The 24197-nt window shown below is 39.8% G+C and overlaps 1 protein-coding gene across 3 annotated transcripts in view; it reads left to right on the top strand.

Moving 5' to 3' along the window:
• The window catches only part of EPHA3 (EPH receptor A3), a 235566-nt gene extending 217941 nt beyond the window's left edge, over positions 1-17625 (top strand). For all 3 annotated transcript variants that reach the window (XM_069785513.1, XM_069785512.1, XM_069785514.1), the window contains 2 exons: positions 12229-12384; positions 13847-17625. In XM_069785513.1, coding sequence (XP_069641614.1) covers positions 12229-12384; positions 13847-13952 — 262 coding nt within the window. In that variant the 3' untranslated portion in view covers positions 13953-17625. The remainder of the gene's footprint in view (positions 1-12228; positions 12385-13846) is intronic.
• The last annotated feature ends 6572 nt before the right edge of the window (positions 17626-24197 follow it).

The following is a 24197-nucleotide window of genomic DNA, read 5'->3' as shown; positions in this document are numbered from 1 at the left end:
GTTATTTTCAGTTACCTGTTCATAGCCAGTAAAAGCTGATATCCTCTAATGGAGACCAAATTCATTCTGAGTACTGTTTGCACCTGCTGGATTCTGCACAGAGCACCACAGTGCACTATTGCTCTCCTCCGTCTCTCTCTTGCTCTCTTTGCTCTTATTCCAATTATATGCTTTACTGGTGCAGGCAGCAGAGGCTACACATCCATACCACGATGCCATGCTCTCTGCTCATGGGACAGCCTGGGGAAGGAAGGAGGCTGCTATCATGGTAGGGGACTTCTCACAGCTGCTTTAGGTGAGCTCTCTGTAAAATGCTCCCCATGGCAGGCTGCTGCTTTGGCTTTGATATGGAGCATATTTCTGAGGAGGGGAATGTCAAAGGTGATTTTTATTGACTCCTTCCCAATTACCTTTCTGCTGCTATGTCCTTGCACCCTTTGCATTCCCAAGCAGTGCAGTATCTCTCCCTCTCTGCAGCTTTTCACCCCCTGGTGACAGATGGGTGCTGTGGGGTCTGGGTGGTGGCTTAAACTTGAGTACAACCAAGATTTAGGTATGACAATGTGAGGGGTGCTGGGCAGTCCTATGCAGATTTGGAAATCCGTGATCACCCCCATGTAACCATTGCCAAAACTGACTAATCTCAAACCTCAGACCTAGCTGAAAAGCTGCAGCCAGCTCCCCACCTGCTTCGTGCCCTGCAGAGCGGCACTGCTGGCAGGTAACGTGTGCTCCTTCTGCAGCCGGTGGTGCTGCTGGCCAGGGACTGAGTGCTGGAGGTCCAGCATCGCTTTCTGACAGACTGACAGAGAAAAAATGAGAAGGCAGACTTAAAATGGGTTTGGGTCTTGCTGTAGCCTTACGTGCAGAAATATGTAACTGATACGAAAGGGCGGTGAGTCAGGGCAGCTCCTCAAGGAGACGTGCGCTCAGATCCCTGCCGGTACCCTTGTACTGTCAGCAGCTGGAGAGGGACCGGCATCGCTGCAGAGGTAAAGCACTCTGCGACTGATCCCTGAGGGCTCGGGGGATTACATCGGCTCAAATGGCTGCTTTCAGTTGTTATTTGAGGCTGTAGTACTCCTGCAGCATCTCTCCTCACATCCGTAATAAGCAATTAATCTAAATTATAGAGGTCCCATGCAGCTCTCTCTTACCCATGTCTGTGATGCTACTGGAAAAATGCTAAAACTTTATGCCCACCATATGCTCATAGGTGTTCAGAATATACTTCGTCAGGAAAAATGTTTAACCTGCCGATGTCTGTTGCAGATGCAAAGTCTATCTCTTCTTACAGATTTTAGGGCTGATGTTTGTTTAAAATGGTCACAGTGCTGTTGTATCCTATTTAAAAGCACATTGCTGGAGGTGCATACGATATCCCTGTCCTCTGGTACATTACTGTTAACTGACTTCAACTGAAGGATGTGCTTGACTATACGTCTGATTCCAGGCCATAGCCCAGGCACGTTTTACACTAATACCTCATAGGAAAACAGGAGAGGAGTCAAAGCCTTCAATTCTCCATTTCCTTTTCAGTTTTCTATCCCTTCTGGCTGGCCACTCCATGGCATCTAGTAATTTCTTGATACCCAAGGGGATGTTTTTATCCTTATTGATCATTTCTTCACAGACTGTTCTACATGCTTGTGAACCCTACATTGACAAAAGGTTTTTGTAACCTCAGCACAGCAAACGTTTCATAATACCTTTCCTGGTGTTGTGTTTCATCTTGAATTCACATGAAAATTCTTTTCCTATTCCTTGTAAAGTACATAGTATGGCTGATTTCTTTCTTACCTGTCAAAATTCAATTTTTCATCAGGTGGCCACCTTGAGCTCTTGCTAACAAGACCTGCACTGGTTATGGGCACATGGGTGTTTTGTGTCCTTTAGGCTGCCTGGAGTTACCTAGCTCTGTAAAGGGCTGTAGGAACAGAACTCAATACACAAAAAGTTGTACAAGTCATGCAGTTTTCTAAAGCACAACCTCATGATATTTTTATTTGATTTATGTCTTGCTGTTCTTTCCTGTTTTCTGAGCATGATATTCATTTTTATAACAGAGTCCTTAGGTTGTTTGGATATCTTTAGGGTGGAAGTGAGTTCATAGTTCTTCCAGTTTTGATCAAGTTCATTATTTTTCTTCTTGAGCTTATTATTTTTTAGTCCTCTGTGTATTACTTCACATTTGTGAACACTTCATGCAGATACAAAGCAGATGGAAAGTTTTCTCAACTTGAGTGGGAGAGACAGAATCACTTCACCCACCTGCTAGCCAGTTGGCGAGGCTGTGGTCTGAAAGGGCTTATTAGCTGTTGTTTCGTTTGCGTGGGAAAAAAATGTAACCCAAGAGTCACGCAACTGGAAATGCTTTGTATACACTAAAAAACTTAATTGGACTCATAACCTTTCATTTTCTTTACTTGTTTATTTTTTTCTCTCACTTATTTATATTTCTGATTTTTTTTTTGTATTTTTATTTCTGATTCTGATCTTTTATATATATACATATAATGATGGTTCTCTAGAGTTACAATGTGTGTATATGTATATGAACGTTACTCTTACACAGCCATTTAAAAATATATATTTAAAACATAGCGTTAGAAAGATATAGATTAGATAGATTAGAAATATATTTAAAGCATTTCTGTGTCCTGAAGTGAATTAAGCTGTTGGAGGATAGTGTGACCTTGAGGTATAAGGGTTTGTGATATGGGATTCAGGCAAGCCAAGTCTTATGGAAGTTTTCCTGTAGTTGCTGTGTATATTCACATCTGTGACGTAGGTATGACTAAAGACGCTTAGTCTTCATGAACCTGCTGTAAAACAGGAATAGTCGAGTTAATCCACAGCCTCTGCCAAGAAAAAGCATTTGAAAAAAATGGAAAAATGTTTCTAATTCCAACACATGAGTTTTAGAAGTTCTGAATTTCTGCCAGGTCTGTGACTGATTTCAAAACTGACAAGAAATCCACACCAAAAAAACAACCTGCCCTGTATTTGCTTTTGTTTCTGTATAACCTTTTGGTAAAGTGAAAGTCAGTGTCAAGTATTGCTGCTGTTGTTTCTTGATACTGCAAGCATATATTTAGGAGAGAAGGAAAGAATTACATTGCAAACAAGGGGAGAAAGCCACCTGAGAATTCAGGGTATTACTTTAGTAAGTGGTCTGTAACCATTTTTTTGTGTGTTTCTAGCTGTATTAATAGCTATATCTAAGTGCAAGAATTGCCAGAATTTGTCTCATATATCGAATACAGAAAATAAACACCTGATAGTCTTCCTTGTAAGAAAGATCATTATTTTACGAGTTGCTCAGAGTTAATAGCTGACAATTTTGTTAGTTTTGGGTCTTCATAGAAAATGCTATTTATTTTGCATTGCAAATTGAGAGGAGGATCTCAGACGAGATTTTAATGGTGTATCATTCAGTATCTTTATTCTCAGTTCATATCTAGCCCAAACTTCTAACACGGAAAGTCATTATCTCATCTTACTGCTTACGGGTAGTTCTGTAAAATTATCCAATGATTTTTGTCCACTTATTACAAAGATGCCAGTAGTGTGGTTTCAAACACATTTGTGAAACAGTTTTCAATTTGGAAATGCAGCTATCAAATGTTTTGCAAAATCTATTGGTCCTCATTTTATTTTGGAAAATGTCAAAACATCATCCATTTCAAAGGCAGCTGCCTTATTGGGACTTTTAAAATTATTATTTTGTTTAGCTAACTTCTCTGTGTCTCTGAAAATTTAAATTACCTTCCTCACAGGAGGATTAATTAGCAAGTTTGCCCCAAATCTTTGAAGATGAAGGTGTTACAGGCTAACCAGCAGTCATTAATAGGGTTCAGCATCTGTTTCTTCTGGCATGGAGCTACTTTTAGTATGAAATACATGGAAAAGACAGAGCATGTTCAACAAAGGCAGTAAGCTTCAGTGAAGCCATTTGATTTCATAAACAGAGACAGGACACAAGGCTGGCTGCCTTGGACGTTGTAGATGACTCTTTCTGCTCTCCAAGCACTACTTGTTGCACCAGCCAGCCAAACTGCTTTCCAGTCAGTCCTTGGGTTTAAGATACTATCAAAGAATTAAAAGTCTGATTCTGTGTTCTTAAGTACAGAAGCTTCTGAAGCAAAGTTTTATTTTGTAATTTCAAGTATTCATTTTAGTCCACTAGTCCACTCCAGGTAACATGATAAATGTTACGTGTTGCAAAATGCAGAATTTCTGAATAGATGTACAAAGTGAAAAGCTGATTCAAAATAGGAAACCAAACCAGATTTTTGAAGAAATAATGCTGCTTACCAATATAAAAAGACATTTAAAATTATTTTTATGCTAATTTCAAAATGAAGACGATCAAGCTTGTTAACTATGCACCTTTTCTGTGCATAGAACTTAAATAAAATTTAACCCCAAATTTCTTTTTTCTAGACTGAGGTACCTCATCAAGCTCAGTCAAGCTCTTCTTGGTTTACAATAATGAATATGCAGCTTGAACTTACTCTTTGTGTTTATGAATGACAATTAAGGTAAATGGATAAAACCTCTTAAGATTTTATTGAAGGCTCTGGAACTGAAGTTTACAAAATATGTAGTTGCCTCCTTGGAACTCCACTCAGAGGCCTGAGACTGTGTAATCCATGCTATTATACAAATTCCATATCTTCCATTAATTTCCAAGTTCCAATTCAGTGATGAGGAAGCAGGATGCCTAACTGTGGGAATAAAAAAATTTTTAAAAAAATTTCATCTGTGAACAGTTATGTGGATTTTTCTTTAATCCCCACAATACATCTTTTTTGGTAATTCATGATACTATGTAACTGTATTTAAAAAAAAAAAAAAGGCATTATTTCTGGATTGTACGGCAGCGTTGGATGTAGAATTTGGTTTCAGATCTCTCTTATGCACTAGTAGTTGTCCATTTAAAATACAAGTTCTACTGCTATTGTAATAGCTAAGGCTAGAAAAACAAGAAAGCCACTTATTTTCAGAAAAAGCATAGCTGAAATTCTTTTAATATAATCCAGGAAATTTAAGGGGGGTCAGGGTCAGTTACTCTTCCTGATGAAAATACAAAAGTGTTCAAAAATGCATATGAATAATTCCTCATACATTCTTTCCTGTGTTAGCAAGTTGTTTACAACCCAATCCTGATTTTCTTGAATTCGATGTGTTGTTTGAATTATTCACTGGAGTAATTTCCTTGAGCAGTTTTTGAATGACTTGTTATTTGTGAGCAGTTGATTGCCAGTGTTCACTGCTAAACATGTCCTTTGTTGTCCATCATTGTGGTGCTCTCACTGGTGTCAAGCGTAATATTTGCTCTCGAATGTCCAGAGGCATCATTTGCAATTTAAAATTAGAAGTTTGCTTCTCACAAAGTTTGTTTCCACTTAAAATCTGATGATTCAGTGGAAACTCCCTAGTATGCTAGCTTGGTAGGATATTTGTGAAAATTAAACTCAATAGGAGCAGTGAACAGGTCAAATAAAAAATTCAGGCTGCTCCATTATGCAGCATAATTCAAGCCCCTGCAATGAAATAACTATTTGTGTTGGCTGAACATTTTGTTGAAAAGTTCCCTTTTCTTGCCATTCAGGTCAGGAGGCTTCAGATGCTTGACATGTATTGCTGACCTGCTGCAATATTGCTTGTTTGCTTCTCCCTGTTAGGAACTTCCAGGCTGGAGGGCTGAAGGAAGGAGATTTGGGTTTTACTCGGAGCGTTTCAGAGAGGGCTTACGCTTTGTGGTTGTCCAGGCATTAACAACAGGGTCCTGGTTTGGCCAAATACTGCGTAATGCAAGCCTACATGTGAATTTTTACCCTCGTTCAAAACCCAGCAACAATATAATCCATGTCCTAAAATGGACTGCTTGCTCTAAAAGAATTCAAGTAATGTAAGCCTACAATGCTAGCCCTCTAGCTGAAGTCTGTTAAGCATAAAATAGTGAATTTATGGAAGGGAGAAAAACTTAACTACAAATCACAAAGAAAAATGGAAGATTACAGTAAATTATACTCCTTGGTGTCTAATCATAGTTTGGGTTGTGCGGGGAATCCAGGAGTTAAGACTGAGGAGATTTTTAGGGACTTCAGTTAGTTAGCATGCTAGAGACAGAGAAGCCCTATTTTCACCTGACTTTTCCAGCAGTCATTAATACCGTGCCTAAGGCAGACACGAATCAGCCATTGTTCCTTCCAAGTTAAAAGTTGCTGGGGCTCACCGTTAACAGAGACAGTAAAACATCTATTTGCAGTTTCGCACCTCTAATTTGACTCTGCTAGTGAAACTCAGACAAGAATTCACAGCAGACCTAGTTGGGTACTGTATAATTTAAATAGTAATGCAGCCAGATCAGCGGGTGGCCTGATCGTGAGCGTTTGCTGTTTACTGTGATTCCAAGGGATTTTGTTCCGCTGTTCAGCTCGATGTGCCGGGTTTACAACGTGAAGCCCTCGTTAGCGTTAATGGCAATTCTGTGCTGGAAATGCTGGAAAAAGAAACCGCATGGAGCCGTTGCGTGATGCTGCGAATGCTATAGCAAAAGCCTAGAAATTTACAGCACAGCCAAATGTGAGATGTAAGGGCAAGTCATACACAGCAAATGGTAGATGCAAAGAGCCAGAAAAGCATTTTAAGAGCTCTCTGAGGCATTTTTCTCTCCCTCTTGACTGTCCTAACAGTAATGACTGGTTGCCATTAAGGGTCTGTCTCTGGGCCAGCTACGAATCCCAGGAAATGGCCGCGTGACGTTACTTCTGCAGTTTAAAAAGCACAGCTTAAGCTATATTATAAGAAAAAGAAAACCATTTCAGCAATGTGCTGGTATTTTTTGCCTTCAGTGGATTGGTGGAAAAAGTAAATTGAGGAGCATTGATACACCCAGGCGTATGATTCATTACCCCACCAGGATGCTGAAAAGATGTAAGCCCCTTGAAAAGCATGTTCTGAGGGGCAGCTAAAGGAGGAGGGAAGACTGGAGGACTGACCTATGGGGCAGTTGAAATTTTATTTGCTCATTATCCTGGAGGAAGCTGTGGTAAGTTTTTTTGCCAACAGGCAACATGGAGCTAGAAAATAAGAAGTCCAAGATGACATTTAGAGAGTTGTATCATTTTGCAGCAGGCCATCAACCTCACCTGCATTCTTTTCCCCATTGGCTATTTGTCTTACCCCTCTTCATTTCTCCAGCTCTCTTTTGACTTCAAAGAGAGTAGTCACAACCTGCTTATTCTTACAGTGTGCAAGTGTGCTATGAAGCCCCTTGAGAAAAGCAAATATGCCACCCTAAGAGGTGAATTGTATTTTCAGGACTAAGTTAAAATTTTGCTAAGAGTACCTTAAAAATGGGCATGAAGAGGTGGAACTCCAAAAATTCTTATCTTTAAGGTCCAGGGATAATCAAGTAAACACAATGACTCTACTTCTCGGCATGTCATTTATTTACTATTGTTACACATGTAAACTTATGATTCTGCTTGCTGTAGAAGGTAGAACTAAAATTTGCTTTCTATGCCAGCTGTTGGTTTTTGGTTTATTTTTCTCTTGAAATAGGAGATATCCTTCTTGTTAGACCTGAATTCTGTGCTTCAGCTTGCCATAATCATAAAGCACATAGGATTTGTGTTCAGACTAGGCCTGGCTCCCTCCTAGGGAGCAATTTCACTTTACAAAATCAGCTTATAATTACCTAAAAATTGCCACAGGAAATGACTTTATGTTTTTTAAATGCTTTCCCCTTTAAAAGAAACTGACTGTGGAAGGGGAAGTCCAGATTTAAAAACTAAAGGTTGGTTGTGCTGTTTGGAGGAAGGGATGGAAAGAGAGAGGCTCCTGCAACACGAAGTCCAGGATTGTGTGTGCACAGCTTCTCTGCATATTTGCAGAATATCACCCACCCTTCATGCTGAAGAAGTGGCAGGACATTTTCCTTTTATTTGTCTCAGTTCCTGGATTTTACAAGTTAATGTATCCCTTTCTCGCCAGGCAGCAGCTGACCAGAGATGAGATTTTCATGCTGTATTGGGAAGGGTTCTAATGACGTTTTCTGTGGTCTTTGTCATTACTATAAGGTGCAGCAAAAGTTTCCCTGTGTTGTGACAAAAAGCTGTGCTAATGATAACAAACTATAGTTCTCCTTTCTACTGCAAATGACTCAAAGGTTAATTCCAACTGTTAATGTAATGGGCACAGCCAGAGAAAGCTTTCAGCAACAGGGCATTTTGTAACTGGCATCTCGCTGTTAAATTTGTCTCTCTAACCTGAGTCTTGCTGATTTTTTTCAAGGCACCACATGTCATTAAATATAACTCTGTAGATAGACACACAGTCAGGATGAACAGGATAGAAAGTCCTTCCATGCCTGTCAAAAGATGGGGTATATCATAGTTGGTCAAAGCAACAGAGTAAAGAAAGTTCCAAAAAAAGGAGGGGAGAGAAGAAAAGACAAAGGGAAATGTTCTATTTCACTTCCCCTGAGCAAACATGTAATTTCCATGATTTCTTTTTAATGACTCTCTTCTGAAGCTAGTAGGTACTGATTTATGAAAAGCTGTAAAAGATCAGGTGGAACCCTGCAGGACGTCGTTTACAGCTGCACGGATTGCAACCCGTCTAATTTGTCTAGTAAAGTGTGAGCTCATGGCGCACATCACCCAGACCATAAATTTCATGTTCAGACCTTCTGTCTAGGGGCTGGGTCAGGGGGAAAAAAAACTGCCGATGTGTGCAGATGCTCTGAAAGCCCAGCTTTCCCTTGGTGCATGCGAGGAGACATCACAGACTCTTCACAGTGAGACAAATTCCTGTTCATTGATAAACTGTCCAGATGTCCTCTCTGAGGAGGAAAGTAACTAATTTTTGTTTGGAATCCTACAAGGAGAAAAATGATACTTTACAGTCCTGGTTATTCTGAGGTCACTTGCATTAAAATTAGGTCATATTTTTTGTCCTGATGATACTTTGATCCAAGTCATAAACATAAAAGCTCTTTTGGGCCACTCTAATTCCTAATCCTAGAGACCTGTTCTATTTCAACTTGTTTATACTTTTTTTTTTTCATTAGTGATTCTTGAGTCAGGCCTTGTTTTATTAGATTTAACTTAAAAAGACATACTAGGCTGGAAAAAAAAAACCTCCAAGCTTTATCACTAAGAACACTTCATAAATACTCTTAATAAATGTCTTGGGATTCCAGATGCTATACCCAGAAAACTATAAATAACAAGCATTGGCTCTTCATGGGACAAACAGTAGTCAGTGAGATGCAGGCTGTACAGCTACTGAATAAAAATATCTTGGGCCTGATTATCAAATCTGAGCCTTTAACTGGAGGGCATTTAAAGCTGTGTATCATGTAGGTGCCTCAGATCTGCTTTTAGCACGAGAACAGTAACCTGAAGTGTGCTGCATCTTCTGTCCTCAGCTCAGTCTTTGTGTCAGTGCGGCCATGCTGTGCTTTCCCTTCTTTAGTGTTTTGGGGGCAGAGCAGGTTTCTGGTGTCTTCCGTCACTTTCCATCTACGGCTGTTCCCAGGATGCGAGGTCCGTAGTCCATGCGAGTGATCACAGTCATTTGCAGCAGCTCCTGGTCCTGGCTGGGCTCTGGAGGGAAGGTAGTCGGGCGAAAGGTGTCCCATCAGGGACATCGCTGCTCTGAGACTTGGTGAAAATTGATGGTGAATCTACAGCGGTGTTATGTGCATTTGTGGTTTTGAAGTTAAGATTTTCAAGCGTCTAATGAGCTCTTTAATTAGGGCCTGCAATCCCAGAAAGGAAGAAGATACTAAAAAAATTTTCTGAGCCTGAAAGATATCAGCTGATTGATAACAATTGGCAAAACATCAGAAGTAAAAGGTGCTGTTTAATATGTAGCCAATATCAAATGTTATTGTTTCGCAAAGCTATATTGTTCTTTTCTTCAAAGGTAAAGGGTAAAGGTCTCGGTGTAACTGATGTGGTGTTTCCTGATTCCAGTGCAAGTCAGATGTACTGCAAGGGTATGCTATTGTAATGCTGCCAGTCTTGATGAAACTTCATAACGACTTGTGTTGGGATTGAGAAGATTTGTTTGGATTTTCTAGGCTGCTTATGAGATTAAATTCACTGGTATTTTAATACTTTGTTCTCTTTGGTCCCTTTACAACTTCACCCATTTATGTTTTTTCCAATGCTCAGAGATGCCTTGGGTTTGGGGTGAAGAGGGTGTTTTACAGTTCAGATCAGTTCTCCAGTACCAGTAGCTGTCACATACCCGTTACACTGCGTGAGCACTGCCTTTAAATTTCGGTGTTAGTCTAACCACCTCTCATTTTCGCTTCTTTCCGGTGACAAAAGTCACTTCAGATGGATTCAGCTGTAGTAGTCAGACTCCTGTGCAGGTGATGTTTCACTAGAGCCACAGGGAAAAAGAATTATGGGGCAGAAAATAGTTATCACTGCAACTATACAGTCTGCTTTGAACATCCCCTAGTCCAGTCTCCTGTGCTCATGAGCAGCACCATCATAATAGCACAGCTAAGCACATACTTAGCTTTAAGCCAGAGGTAGACACCCATAAGGTACTTTACTTAAAATGGAGTACGTATGTTTCTGAATGGGGGCTAAAAAGCTGTCCAGTATGGACATATGTTTGTCAGTGGAGGGAAAAATGCAGAAATAGAGTTGATGTCTCTAATAAGATCTGACTAGTCGAGGAAGTCATTATTGTACTAATTAGCACTGAGAGACTAGAATTAGTAAGATGTCTTGTCAGTAGAAAGAAATTACTGATCCTATTGCTATCCAGGGGCTTCTCACACCTCTTAAAATAAGATAGCAAGTCAGTGAGGAGGAACAGCTGAGAACAGGTTCACTCACCTCTCTGAGAGCTGGGTGTCTCCTCCAAGCTGTTTGCCTGGAAGACCTGTTTCAGAGAGGAAAAAAACCCTGCCTGGAAATGCGTGAGTCTTTCTATGGACTGCAGCAATAGTTCAGAAAACTAGCTGGGCCTATTTGTGGTATTTTTAGATGGCTAAATTGAGGTGTGGTAGATCCTGACTCTAGTGACATCATGGGGAAGGGCTGGCATTTATTTTTAGTCTTGACGCTTTCAAATAAGAAGTTACAGTAAGCTTCACAAGACCTTGAAAACAAGAGTATTCATAGCAGACGGAAATTAATTTCTGGATCAATATGGGAAGCGCCATTTTTGCTGTTTGCAATATGCAAGGTCAGCTGCAATATATTCCTTCTTCATAAAAACATTATACATTTAATCATTATTTTGAGAGGGATAATTTTTTCTCAACAGCTTATAGGTAGACTTAAGCAGATGAAAAAAGGTTTAAATGGGCAAAGAAGCATGGATATATGTTTTGTTTGATTCATTGTGTCTGTTTTGTTTGTTTCTTACCGGTTTCTTCATTGTTTTCTAAGTAGAGAACTTGGATGCAAATCATGTCAGTTCAGCATCCTTCACAAGCACCAAGTTAATTTCAAAGGCAGGAGATGATTCAGGTCTCACTTCTAAATTTTTTGTATGATATCCTTATGGAAGGTTCAGTCTTAAAGTGAGCATTAATTTTACATTTTAATTTTTACATTTGGTTTAGTGTATTTAATAACAATTTTCCTCATTTCTGACTCTATGCACTGCAGAATGCAAGTCTCGTGCAGTTACGTTTGTCTCAAATTCACTTAACACTTAATTTTTAGACTTGATATAAATTTTTTAAAGGCACTAGTGTCTTATTATCTGTGCTTCTAATTTAGTAGCGGCATTTAGGATTTGTCAGTGGGCTGCAATACTCTGAACGTTTAATATGTGTAAATTCTACCAATGTGCTCACCTCGGAGTCTAGAGTGTGCATCATTTGTGTGTTGTTTGGGACTAGGCGAATCACATAAATATAATCTAAATTAGGCTTGTCTTTGCTAATGCTTCACACATTAAATTGTGAGGTAACAATACACTTCATTAATTGGTGATGCTTCGGTGATTTACACACGGGCATGAGAAGCTGGTGCTCATAAGCAAGATGATTACACAGCGCAGAGCTGCCAGCGTGAGTACATGTGGTGGTCTCAGCAGCAGATAACTTCCATAGACAAACAGAAAAGCCACATCTTGCCTGGAAGCTCCTGCCAATGCCAGTGCTAAGTTTAGACACAAAATAAATCCATATGTATCCCTGCTCCCTAATTTTCATCATATTCTGTTTTATTTCAGGCCATCAAATCTTCTCCTGGACCAAAGTAATATTGACATTTCAGCCTTCCGCACGACAGGTGATTGGCTCAATGGTTTTCGGACAGGACAGTGCAAAGACATTTTCACGGGCGTGGAGTACAGTACCTGTGATACAATAGCCAAGATTTCTACAGAGTAAGTTTGAATTGACTATAGGTCTTCATCATTGGTTGTGGCTGGAGGTACAAGTTTAAACATAAGCATAAGAGTAGTGGTTTTATACGGAGTTTCCAGCTTTAAAATATTCCTACACTGAAAGAGACAAATGTAAATTATTGTTGTAGTTGCAATACGCTTGCAGGAAACTTAGATGCTCTGGTGACTCCGTGAAGGCCACAGTCCCATAGGTTTTGTCACTGATGACAACGAAATTCCCAGTTTCTTCTGATACAGTAGCACTGTGCATTATCTGGTACACCAGCATCACTTTCTTTCCACTCACAGTTTAGGAGTTTCTCTCTTGATTCTTTGTATTCTGCCTTTTATATGGGGGTTTCCCCACAGCTGGCACATGTGCCGATCTTTTCTTTTATTGACCATCCCATATTCCGTCAAACCAGGTGAGACAGAGCAGGCTCTTTGTAGCTGCTTTTCTCTTACATGCTAATAAATTATTCAGGGGCTGAACTCCCTCCTGCCTCCAGTTTTGACATTTAAACGTGCTAAACTTGGAAGTTTACAACTTGCAAGTTTATGACATTTAAATGCAATCCGTCTTTGTTTTTGTGATATGGAAGAGTAGGGTAATGTTCTCTCTGCACCTGAAAAGGCATCAAGTACAGTTAAGAACTTACTGCCAAAGGAAATCTTGATTCCCTGTTGGGCTAGCTGGATACATGACAAGTTGTGAAGAAGTAAGCAGCAGCTGCGGTACCGACAATTAAACACATCAATGCCATTAATTAGTGTATTATTGCAACTATAAAAAGGCTGCTAATGGCTTTTTATAACAATTACCCTTTGGGGACAGTGCAGAAATCCTCTAGGAATGCCCAATTTCCTGTGAGCCACTGGTTAATTGGCCCTTCACAAGTGTTAAACCACTTCTGTGTTGCACAAGGAACAAAGAGACTGGGCAGCCTGGAGAAACAAGAGGTGAAAAACAGGGTAGACGCTGGAAGCTTGGCCACGTAGCCGTTAATCTCAATGCTGATATCAGAGTGAAGACAACCATTCAGAGGGCTCAGCACATAATAACGAGATGTCAGCACTGCTCAGGAAAAGCCATCAGGCTGATAGGGGGATGGAGATGGTAGAGAGGCTCAAGATCACAGCTGGCCCAGAAGTGAGCCCCTTGCCCCTAAATCTCAGTGCATGTATCACCAGAGAACACTGTTTCATTGTCTTTTCTTCTAGGTAAGCCAACACAACAAGGCTAAATGAGTTTTTACTCTTTTGCAGCCGCCTGCTGTTTTCATACAATGGCTCTCAGTATTTTTCGTACAAGGGCTTGTGTTTCAGCAATATCACCGTACCTGGAGGCTACTCCAATGCAGCAATATAAGATGAGGGAGTTGATTGCTGTTTGCTCTCATCAGCGCTAGAAAACACAGAGATAGTATGCTCACTCACCCGATGCATCTTCTCTTTTTTCCAGTGATGTGAAGAAAGTTGGTGTTACAGTTGTGGGGCCTCAAAAGAAGATTGTCAGCAGTATCAAAGCTCTAGAAACTCACACAAAGAACAGCCCTGTTCCTGTGTAAGGTACCAAAATGATGTTGCTCAGGAGAGAAAAAAAGAGAAAAGTTGCATCACAGGGCAAAAGTGATGGCTGATAAACGGCAGAATTTAAAGGAGTTCTTTGCAACAGTTTTGGAAACATAATGGTTGAAATTTCAAACCCACTAAGACACTCAAATATTGAGTATAAATGCCTTAAAAGTAGGAGCGAACTTGTTTTCTATCTGTTAATCCTAAAGGGTGGGTGCTCTTGACTGACTGTTAATGCAGATAGTAAATGTCAAAAGAAAAAAATATGTAAAAAATCCTTCCAAGTAAAAACCAGTGATATTAAAACCTAGAGCCATTTGAATATTAAGTGACTGAATAACACAAAACCCCATGGACATAAAAGCTGTGTATTTGACCTATACAGCAAACGCGAAGAAAGAAAGACTTGCAGTATTTTTATACAGAAGAGATCTGTAACAGGTATTTTATTTCTTTAAAAGCAAGGAAAATAGAGGACTATACCTCACAACCTGTCTGGCCATATTTACTATAATGTCATTGTAACATGCTATTTCAACTTCAGAAAGGAACACAGAAATAAAGTTTGTAGTGACTTTGAGTTAGTTGACAAAAGATTTTTGCCATTATGTTAGCTTCCCTAATTGTGTTCATTTAAATAGAAACAAGTCTTAATTTTTTAAAGACTTATTTATTTCCTTTGTTTTTTCCATTATTGTTTATATTTATGCTTAAATACCTTAACCTGGCTGTATTATTGCCAAGTGCCAAATATTATCAAAACTTCATTGGTTCAACCTGAGAAATTGTCTGAGGGTTAATTACTAGATTATTTTATACTCATAACTTCATCTGTGAAATACAGAAGGAAAGAAAGATGATCTTTTTTCCAGCTCTGACACTAAACAAAGTATCTGGACTTGAGATTCCTTCCATTTGCTGTGAGTGGTATTTTAACCTGGGCTTGAGTTTTGGCAGAGTTGTCTGCGTTATCGATGTCTACATCAGTATCTGCCCCGGTCAAGCACATACATCTCATTTACTTCCCAAAGGCCTGCTTTCCTGTCCAAATAAGGACCCCCTATTCTCAGGGGGATTTGCCTAGCAAACATAAAAAAGTCAGGGTTGCATCCTGCATTAACTGAGGATGCTTTTTGAGTTCACTGGGGAGTGGTCCATTTCTGGCTTCCATCTGGCAGGCTCTGCTCAGGAACTGGGAAGTGTACTACCATGTGGGCAGACGCTGGCAGTTACGCTGGGATGGTGACCTGCAGCCAAGGCTAAGTAAATTGTTTAAAAGGATGACTTAAGCTGTGAAATAGGGCTTTGGTATGTAATTTTACCTAAGTCTGAGCTAGAAGGCCTCTGTCCAGGCACTGCCATTCTGTAGGGCACTTGAGGTTTTGGCACAGGTTCCTTAGGCACCTGTTTGTTGAAAGTGGAAAGGAGCCTATCTTTAGGAGAGCGTTCACGTTTCCCAGTGGAAAAAGGAGCCTGGAAGGTGGGATTTGAGAGCCCTCCACCATCTTCAGCATCTTCCCAATAGCAAACTCTTAAGCTGTTGCTCTGGAGCACATCAGTCACAGTTCTGAGCAGACAGAACTCTCTGCTCTGAAAATGAGTGGTTTAAATCAGTGTGAGGCACTTCTTGTGCTGCGTACAGGCGAGCTTCTTAATGCTCTAGATGTGATGCCAGGCACGCAGGCGTCAGGCTTTGGGCACTAATGGAAGCCACTCCGATTCCCAACTTGCCATACTGGAATCTAAACTTGATTCTGATGAATAACAGCGAGTCCCTAAAAGTCCAAGGCTGTGTGGGAGGCAGATGACTATATGGCACGCCGCCTTTCGCTGGGTGTGCAAAAGCAGGTAACTAGTCGGGCTTTCTTTCTTTCTTGTATTGGTCTCGTTTTTGAAGCTCCTTGTAGCATAGGGCACGTAAGTAAGGGAAGAGTCAGTTCCTAGGATATGTGTGGCTGAATCAGCTTTTAAATTGTTCTTCATGGGTCCAGGACTTATAAAATGTAGAGACACAACGTTTATCACACATTGCTAAACAGAAGCAGAATTAGAGACTTTTTAATGAGTGCTGGCAGTGAGCATGCTGTAAAGGACTGGATTTGAAACACACTCACAGGATAATAATTAGTAATATTTTCTGCAAGAAAAATGAATGGGTTTTAAAGTAAGTTGAAATAAAAAATGAAAAATGGAAGAAAATTAAAATAAAGCACTTACTTAAGTTGTAAAGAACACTTTTCCTTATCTGCCACAATCTATTGTGAAATGCAGCATGCTGAATATAAAAGCTGTATTTTCCATTGCTTGGTTCATTCAGAATCTTTCTTTTCTTCAGTTTGAGATTGCTCTAAATCAGACATTGTTAGTGAATTTAAGTCACCAAAATCCATTTGCAGACATTGTCTATGTGGGGACAGCTTTTTATAACGTATTCCTCGTGACGTTTCTCTTCAGCTTCATTCTGCCGTTGGAGAGTGGGAGCGAGGGGGCTGGGGTGGGGGGAAGACATCTGTGAAATGCTTTTGAAAACACAGAACCAGTTCTTAGAGTTTTAGATGATGACTGGAAACTTTGCACCAACCGCCCTCAATTTTCTCTTAGTATCATGTCATGTTCCTTGCCCACCATTTGAGCATGCTCAGCATAAAAGATTAAATCTCACTGATGCTTGGGAAAAAAGAAACTCAGTTTTGCTTTTCTTTGCTATTAGCAGTAGAGAGTTTTAAAGTACATTTAGTTTTCTCTCCCTGCCAAAAGTTGATTTGTACTGTAAGTGGCCTCTGTTGCAAGCATCCTATACTCCTGTCCCCGTGTACATATGTATACATAGCAGTGTACAATTCTTCATTGTGGAGTAGCGATACTAGAATTCGTGTGGCCATCTTCTGTACAGGACTTGCATCGGTTATTGTCATCAAGCAAAATGCAACTACTCATGAAATGACATGCCATACTATTGGTTTTGTATCTTTAAATATAGTTTCCATTTTATTTATTTCTGTTAACATATCTAGTTTTGTGCTGTTACTTAGCATTCAATAAGCAATGTATAGATGTGATTTGATTGGCAAAATGTATTTACTTTAACTTGTATTTCAAAGCATTACTTACTCATTTAGATTATATATTGTGCAATTGTAGATGGCCTCTTACTAATGTAAAATGATTTGTAGTGGAAACATTTATATTTTTATAATAAACATAATGAAAGTATTTTTTACATACTGGAATACTGAGGTGATTGCTTGGAGGACAAAGTAAATTTATTTGATTAGAAAAGTGTGATAAAATTGTAATTAAATATGGATAAATTCTGAGTGTTAAAGCATGGGTTTGGAGTGAAAGCTAGATATTACCTATATTATCTATTAAAAGAAACAAGTAGTGCAAGTTTTAACTAGACAGACCAGTATTTGTGCTAAACTGACTTACATCAAAGACTTTACTTTCTCTATGGATATGGGAAAACGTCGTCTACTACAGCCTGCCTATGGGATGTTGAAAAAGCTGTCATTTATTTTAGTTGTGTCAAGTATTTCCAAACTTCTGCTTTTTTTCCTCCCTTGCCAGTGGACCTCTTTTCATCTTATTACTATGTTGAATCCAGTAAAAGATGTACTTTTCAACAAAATAAAAAAGCCCACAGCTTACTGTAATTTAACCCCATGATCATTTCTTGCCTCTGAGTATCTGTATTAGATATTATTTTGCTCCTGTTTTGTTATGTCCCTACCAAGTTGTTTCTGTATGCTTCACTGAAGTACAGTATCTTTGAAAATACCAACATGCAACTCAACTTTGCATCTCAGGAATTGTCTTCCTAGAAAAATAGGAGTGGTTTGAATGTTCGCCAGTTACTTGAGGAGTGACGTTACAGAATCTTTCTTTACCGTGAATGATTTTGCATGCTTTTGTATATTACTGTGCTCACTGGTGCAAAACAATGAATGATATACCTGTCCTGGAGTCTGTATGTTGATAAACTTTATGGATGTAGCATACTTTTTTTTTTTTTTTTTTTTTTTTTTTGGCATTTTGTCTTGGTATCTTCAATAGAAAGGGGAATCACTGAAAAGAGCTACCCAGGATTGGACTTAACTTTAAATGGCAACAGCTGGACTGAAATCCACTTTTTCTTCATAACACCAGTATGCCCCATCCTGTGCTGCAGTGGGTACATATGGTGTCATTTATACTTCTATTGAGTGGGTTTCAATGCTATACTTGAACAACAGGGAAGCAGCTCTGTTGATCTAATCTATGCAGTATGCTAACTATTTACATTACGAATAGGTTTCACTTCAGCAGTTGTGTTACACTGACTTGTGTCTATCCCTTAAGCCTTACTGGTACATTGTATTTGCTTTGTATTCCAAAAGGTACAGTGGATATTAATGCTTTTATAACTGTTGTGTTTATTGTAAAACGGTATTAATACAGCCAGTTCTGGAATGGCAGTAGGGTGCATTCACATGAAGAGCAGCAGAAGAAGCAAATGCCTTGCAGCCTACCACCATGTCTCAGCTCAAATCTGGAGGCATAAATTGCTGATGATTAGTTCCACAAATTCAGATATGCCTATTTTTTATAGTAATGTCCAAGTGATGTTTTTCCACTTTGCGTTCCTTCTTAAGGTTGATGCCCAGACCTAGATATCTATACGAGTAAAAACCTAAGCAGTGCCAAGTAGAATCAATTACTTCTGCTGTCTCACATATGCCACTCCTGTTAATTCAGACAAATATCCATACTATTGACTTCCCTTCATTTTCTGAGCCACTATAATTCCTCAGATCCTTTCCAAGCTATCACTGCCTGGTCAGTAATTCCCCATTTATATGTATGCACTCAGTTCCTTTTTCAGTCCTCAGTCTAATTCTTTGTGTATTTCTTAGTGAATTTTACTTTCCTAATTTAAAAATATTTCTCCTAGAAATATTTCTCTCAGCCTTGATTCATTCACATGTCTAAACATGCACATGCTCATCATCCAGATTACTAATGCAAACGGTGAACAGCATGAAACACTAAGGACAGCCTTCTCTTGGCTTCTTTGTTATGCTTTTCAGATGGCCAGAGAACCTCTGATAAATGAAGAGTACTCAGTATGCAAGATTTTTCAGCTCACTCTGCTTTCACATTACAATGATTTCATAATAGCCCATATTTCCCCAGTTAGCTCATAAGAATGTCATGTGGGACAGCACCAGAAGTCTTACTAAAGACAAGATAAATCACATCTACTACTTTTTAGATTATCCTGTCACAGAAATAAATTAGACGAGTTTGACATGATTTGTTTATTCGTGACAAATCTTAGTTGGTTTCTTAAGACCTTGTAATCCTCCAGCTGCTTAGAAATGTATTGTGTGATATATATATATCTCTCTCTTTCTGGGTATTTGAAGTTAGCATACCTAGTCTGTAAACTGCCTGGCTCTGCTTTTCTCCCCTTTTTAAAGCTCAGGATGATCTTTGCTCTTCTCCAGTTGCCTGGACTCCATGACTTCTCCAAGACAATAGCCAGTGGCTACCCTTGGATTAGTGCCTTATATTGCTCTAGTAAATCTCACAGACTCTGCAAGCCTGAATGCATCGATCACTTGTGCTGACTCCTAGGATTCCTAATTGTAAAATACAAATAAAATACATACGGGCAAATGTTTTTACTGCGTCCCCAGGTTTTCAGCTTATGTCTTGACTTTTTGCAAGCAAGCAACTGCTAAGAGTCACCATCAAAGAAGCATAGAGTAACATCCATTTGGTTAGCAAATTTCATTATTTGTTTTCAATTAGATTGAACAACTGAGGTTCATCACTAGTGTATGTCTTTGAAGTTGGATGATAAGGTCAAGCATCCTACAAAGGTAGTTGAGGTCCACTGTCTGGGATCGTTACAAATCTTTTAATTCACTCTGCTGCTTTCTTCATAAGGGGGGAAATATCCTTTATCTCCACTCCTCTTCGATCCAGTTTATCCTAATATTATCAGAAAGCTTAATTTTTAAATCTCTTCAGTAAAGTGAACCGCTTGAGTTTACCCACCATGGATTGGTAATAAATACTGAGTTTAGTTTCCAACCCTTTCAAAAGTTTGTGTTTGCAAGAGAGTGTGAAATAACCAGAGCTTTATATTCTTACTGTTTGGGGATTTAGGGAAGCAGATGTTGAGCTTGTATTTGAACTGAATCATCGCTGAGCCGTGATACTTAGCAGCAACAGTAAAGCACATCTGGGCGTAAAGCATCAGACCTGAGCTCTCAGGCACCCAAAGATATCATCGTCCCGCATATGTAAGGTGCCTGTGGGTTGCTACTCTAATAAATATTACATATCCTTCCCAGAAGAAACTGTGCTGTAACTATACGTTGAGGCTTCTTCTCCGCTGGCAAAGTACACGTGCCTCCGCGTTGCTGAGCAGCCGTCCGTGCCGGGAAGGAGGCGCTGCCTCTTCAGTGCCTCAGCCAAAGCCACATCTGCCGTAGGAGGGCTGCGGTCCTCACCCCGAGATGCTGCGCAGGTCCCGGCCCAGCTCTCCCCGCCGGGCTGGATTTCTCCTCCTGGCACAAGGCCTGCGAGGACGAAAACTGAGCATTTAGTCTCGCTGCGTTCGCATGAGCACAGAGTATAGCATTTAATTTTAAGGCACAGAGCTGAAATGAAGCCAGAAAAAACATATATATGCTAAAAAATGATTTGTTTGAATGAAAAAGAAAAGGAAGGTCTGGTAGCTTTGCGCCATAGTCTGACCAGGGATTCAAATAAGCATCTCTGAGGCTAATTTACTGTCGTCCCCCAACTCCCCACCCAGCAGAAATGAGTCCTTGGGTATAGTTTACAGTGTGAAGTGATTTATTTTCGCAGGGTGGTTCACTCTTTTCACTTTCATTACTCTCAGAGCTCCCATCTTCCCTCATGCAGTTCAACAGCCCCCCAAATTAGGCTCAAAGCACAGAATTTTTGTGTGTTCTAGCACCCCTTCCTCCTGCAGACTTTCCCTGGTACCTGCCGTCCTCTGCCGTGCCCACCAAACATCTTCCTGACCCCCTCCTCCCCGTGCTGGCGAAAGGGCCTCCCCTTCCACTGTGGCTTATAGCCCAACCTACCGGAGAACCCAAAAATCAGGATGGGAGATGACTGAAGTGATATTTTAGAGTCAAAGCAGTATTTCAATAGTTGCACTGTTAGTTGCTTGCCTTGCTGTGCTTTCCATTTCTGATCTCTTGCCATACAAGTTTAACTATGTGGAGTCCCACCAGGCATTTAAATTTGCCTGGGATTTTTTTCCCCATAAATCACATTCAGTGTAGACATTCCCTCCCACTGAGGATTTAGAGTGGTAGAATAATAATTTTTGCTACAGAATGATATTATTTTAATAAAAACAGATGAAGCTTAAAAACAAAAGCAAAATTAAGAAAAACAAAACCAACAAACACACAGATACACACACATGCACCACCCCCACCCCCCCCCAAAAAAATCCACCAAAAATCCAGGTTACTGAGAGGAGTAGTGCCTCTTTAGCTCATAACTTGAACAGTGAATAGGTATCCCCCACACAGGATGGTGAAGTAGGGATCCTGGGTGTTCTCCCCATCTTTTCTGTGGTATCTGGGTGGCTTTTTGCACAGCTAGCTGGATGTTTGCTAGCAGGTTTGGTCACTGCTAAAACACGCAGCTTCCCCTCGGGCTGGTTGTCAGCTAATCAACAGTAATGATTCCCTGCTTTTAGTAGGCACCTTTAAAGCTGCATCACCTTTTATTATTTTACTATTTTTAATCTCTTTCCTTCTCTCTCTCATAAAGGTTTTTTGGGAGCTTTAGTGGAGGACTAATCCACAATTCCCAGTTGTGTATAATTTTTTTTAAAAAAAGTTATGCCTCATTAACTGAGTTAATACTTGCCTAATTGTAATAGCAAAGCAATAAAATTCAATCCCTACACAATGTGATACTGTAACTTCCTTTCCTCTAACTGATGGAGCACTGGGCTACCTGCCAAGGAAGTCAAATGGAAGTAGGAAACAATATGAACAAATAAAATCTCTTTCTGAGGTTTAGATATAGATATTTTCTTGGGGTTTCTGATGGGGTTTTTTTTGCTTGGGTTGGTTTGTTTTATCTTCTGTCATTACTTGATTCATTTTTCTCTTTCTGTTCCCAACTTTCATTCTGTCATTTTGCATGTGGGGTTTTGGGGAGAGGAGGAGTTGGCACACAGAGGAATTATTTTTCTGCTCCTTTTTACCTCTTCCTCATATATAAGCTATCCCCTTTGTATAAGGTTCCATAATTTATTTTGAAAACCCAAGCATATCAAAGACATTAAAAACGTGTATGTGAACACCTCCCCACCATGGACTATATAAAGAACTGTAACTAAGCCAAAGAAATAATTAGATTCCTTCAAACAAATATAAAATAATGTAAAATAAAACAGAAAGACCAAATTGAAGTAAACCTCTGTCCCTGGCACCAGCCAACCATTGTAACTTGTAAAACAGCTTTACAAATTTCCTGGTGCTTATGCCGCAAGCAGGCCAGGTAAGTGGTCCCATCCCCAGGCAGAAGGAAGGCACGCTGAAGCACAGGGCTGAAGAAGTCAGAGACCTTCACTAGCCTTCATATCCAAAACTAGAGTGTATTCTTTCTCCCTTCTCCCATGGTTTCTATTCAATATATCCTCTGCTGAACAAGTACCATAGCTGGCTAAGCTATGCATTTGTACTGAAAAAAGGTATTAAATAAACACCCACAAGCTAACCAGGTCCTCCATGCTATTAGTGCTTAAGATAAAGTTGCCTGATGCTAGATGGTGATGTAGGTCTACACTGTACAGACTAGTCCGTTATCTCAGCTGTGGTTTTTGACATAAAGTATATAAACATTATGAATACAAGTAGGTCTTTAGCTTATGCTCTTTGGCTGCCACAATACCTACTGCTGTTTGGTTTTTAAGCACTCTCAGTCTGAAGTGCATTTTGGGCAAAGCTGTGAAAAATGTCAGATTGTATGTATCTATCTGGTCTGTTTTTAACTATGGCAAGCACACTACCAAAAGACCCCCCCCCCACCACCTTTCCCCAAGTCTACCTGCTTCAGTGACATGCCAGTTTTCACTGGTATCTGTTAGGTGCCTTTTTAGAGGAACCTCTCTCCCAGGATTCCTTCCTTGGCCCAAATTTTTATGTTTAGTATAGGCAATCACTAGCTGTTATATGGCCTCCTAGTGAGACCATATAATGATTTTGGCTATAGTCTTTTTTTTTGCTAAGCGCCTGCTAGGGGAGCACTAAAATTATGGATTAAATACTTCTCTGGTCTCAAAAGAAAGATCTCGTGGGTTGTAGTAGATACTGCTCCACAAGAAGGGATGCTGTTCAAAACAAAACAGAGCAGAAGTTTTCCATCTTGTGACAAACTAGTGAAACAATCAACTTGGAAAATTTTCTCCTAATCTTTCTGAATTTAACTTACTGAAAGCAATCTGAAATCCAGATCAGACACTTGCTTAGCCCGTGTCCTTGGTGTCGACAGAGTATCCTGACTGCACAGGCACAGAGTCAAATGAATCAGTGGTCAAAAATGTCTTAGCTGTTTGCCCAAAAGGAATCTTCCAAACCCCATATTGCTACTTTTCTATATAAATCTCTCTGCATATGACTTCTTTCTCCAAGTAACTGTTCTTGTCACACTGTAAAACACATTGAGTTTTCTGTGATAGGGCTGTCTGTGTGTAAAGGGTCTGAATTACTGTGATGCTGAAACTGTAATTTTTAAATATTTATCCAATAAAAATGGCATGGGCTTGTATTGCCAGATACATGAAATGCACTTAATGTTTTAGTCTAAATGTTAGCCCTGTATCTTGAGGGAGAGATTGCCACTGCTATGCAGAGAAAAACTACATCTTCCAGTACAAAAGAATCTGAAAAAGCTCAGGAGAGTTGTCAGAAATTTCACCTACAGTTTCTGAAGAACTGGTTAATTTTCCAATGGGAGGGTGAGAAAAAAAAAAGTCTGGTTGAGTACCTGAAATACCAAGCTCAGTAAAATCAGAGGCAGAAGGTAGAGGACTCGGGGGAAGCATTCCTGTTTCCTTCATTTAGCCTTAGCTGAGTATGGACACAGGGCTGACATTACCGCTCTCTCCAGAGATGCTGTGCAGGGTCCTGCATGTGGAATGGGAACGGTGCATTATAAATCTCTTTGCAGAGCATAAGAATGTAAGATTC

The sequence above is a fragment of the Haliaeetus albicilla genome, chromosome 6 (assembly GCF_947461875.1).
Source record: "Haliaeetus albicilla chromosome 6, bHalAlb1.1, whole genome shotgun sequence".
Lineage (NCBI taxonomy): Eukaryota > Metazoa > Chordata > Aves > Accipitriformes > Accipitridae > Haliaeetus > Haliaeetus albicilla.
This window is presented reverse-complemented; position numbering and strand designations above follow the sequence as displayed.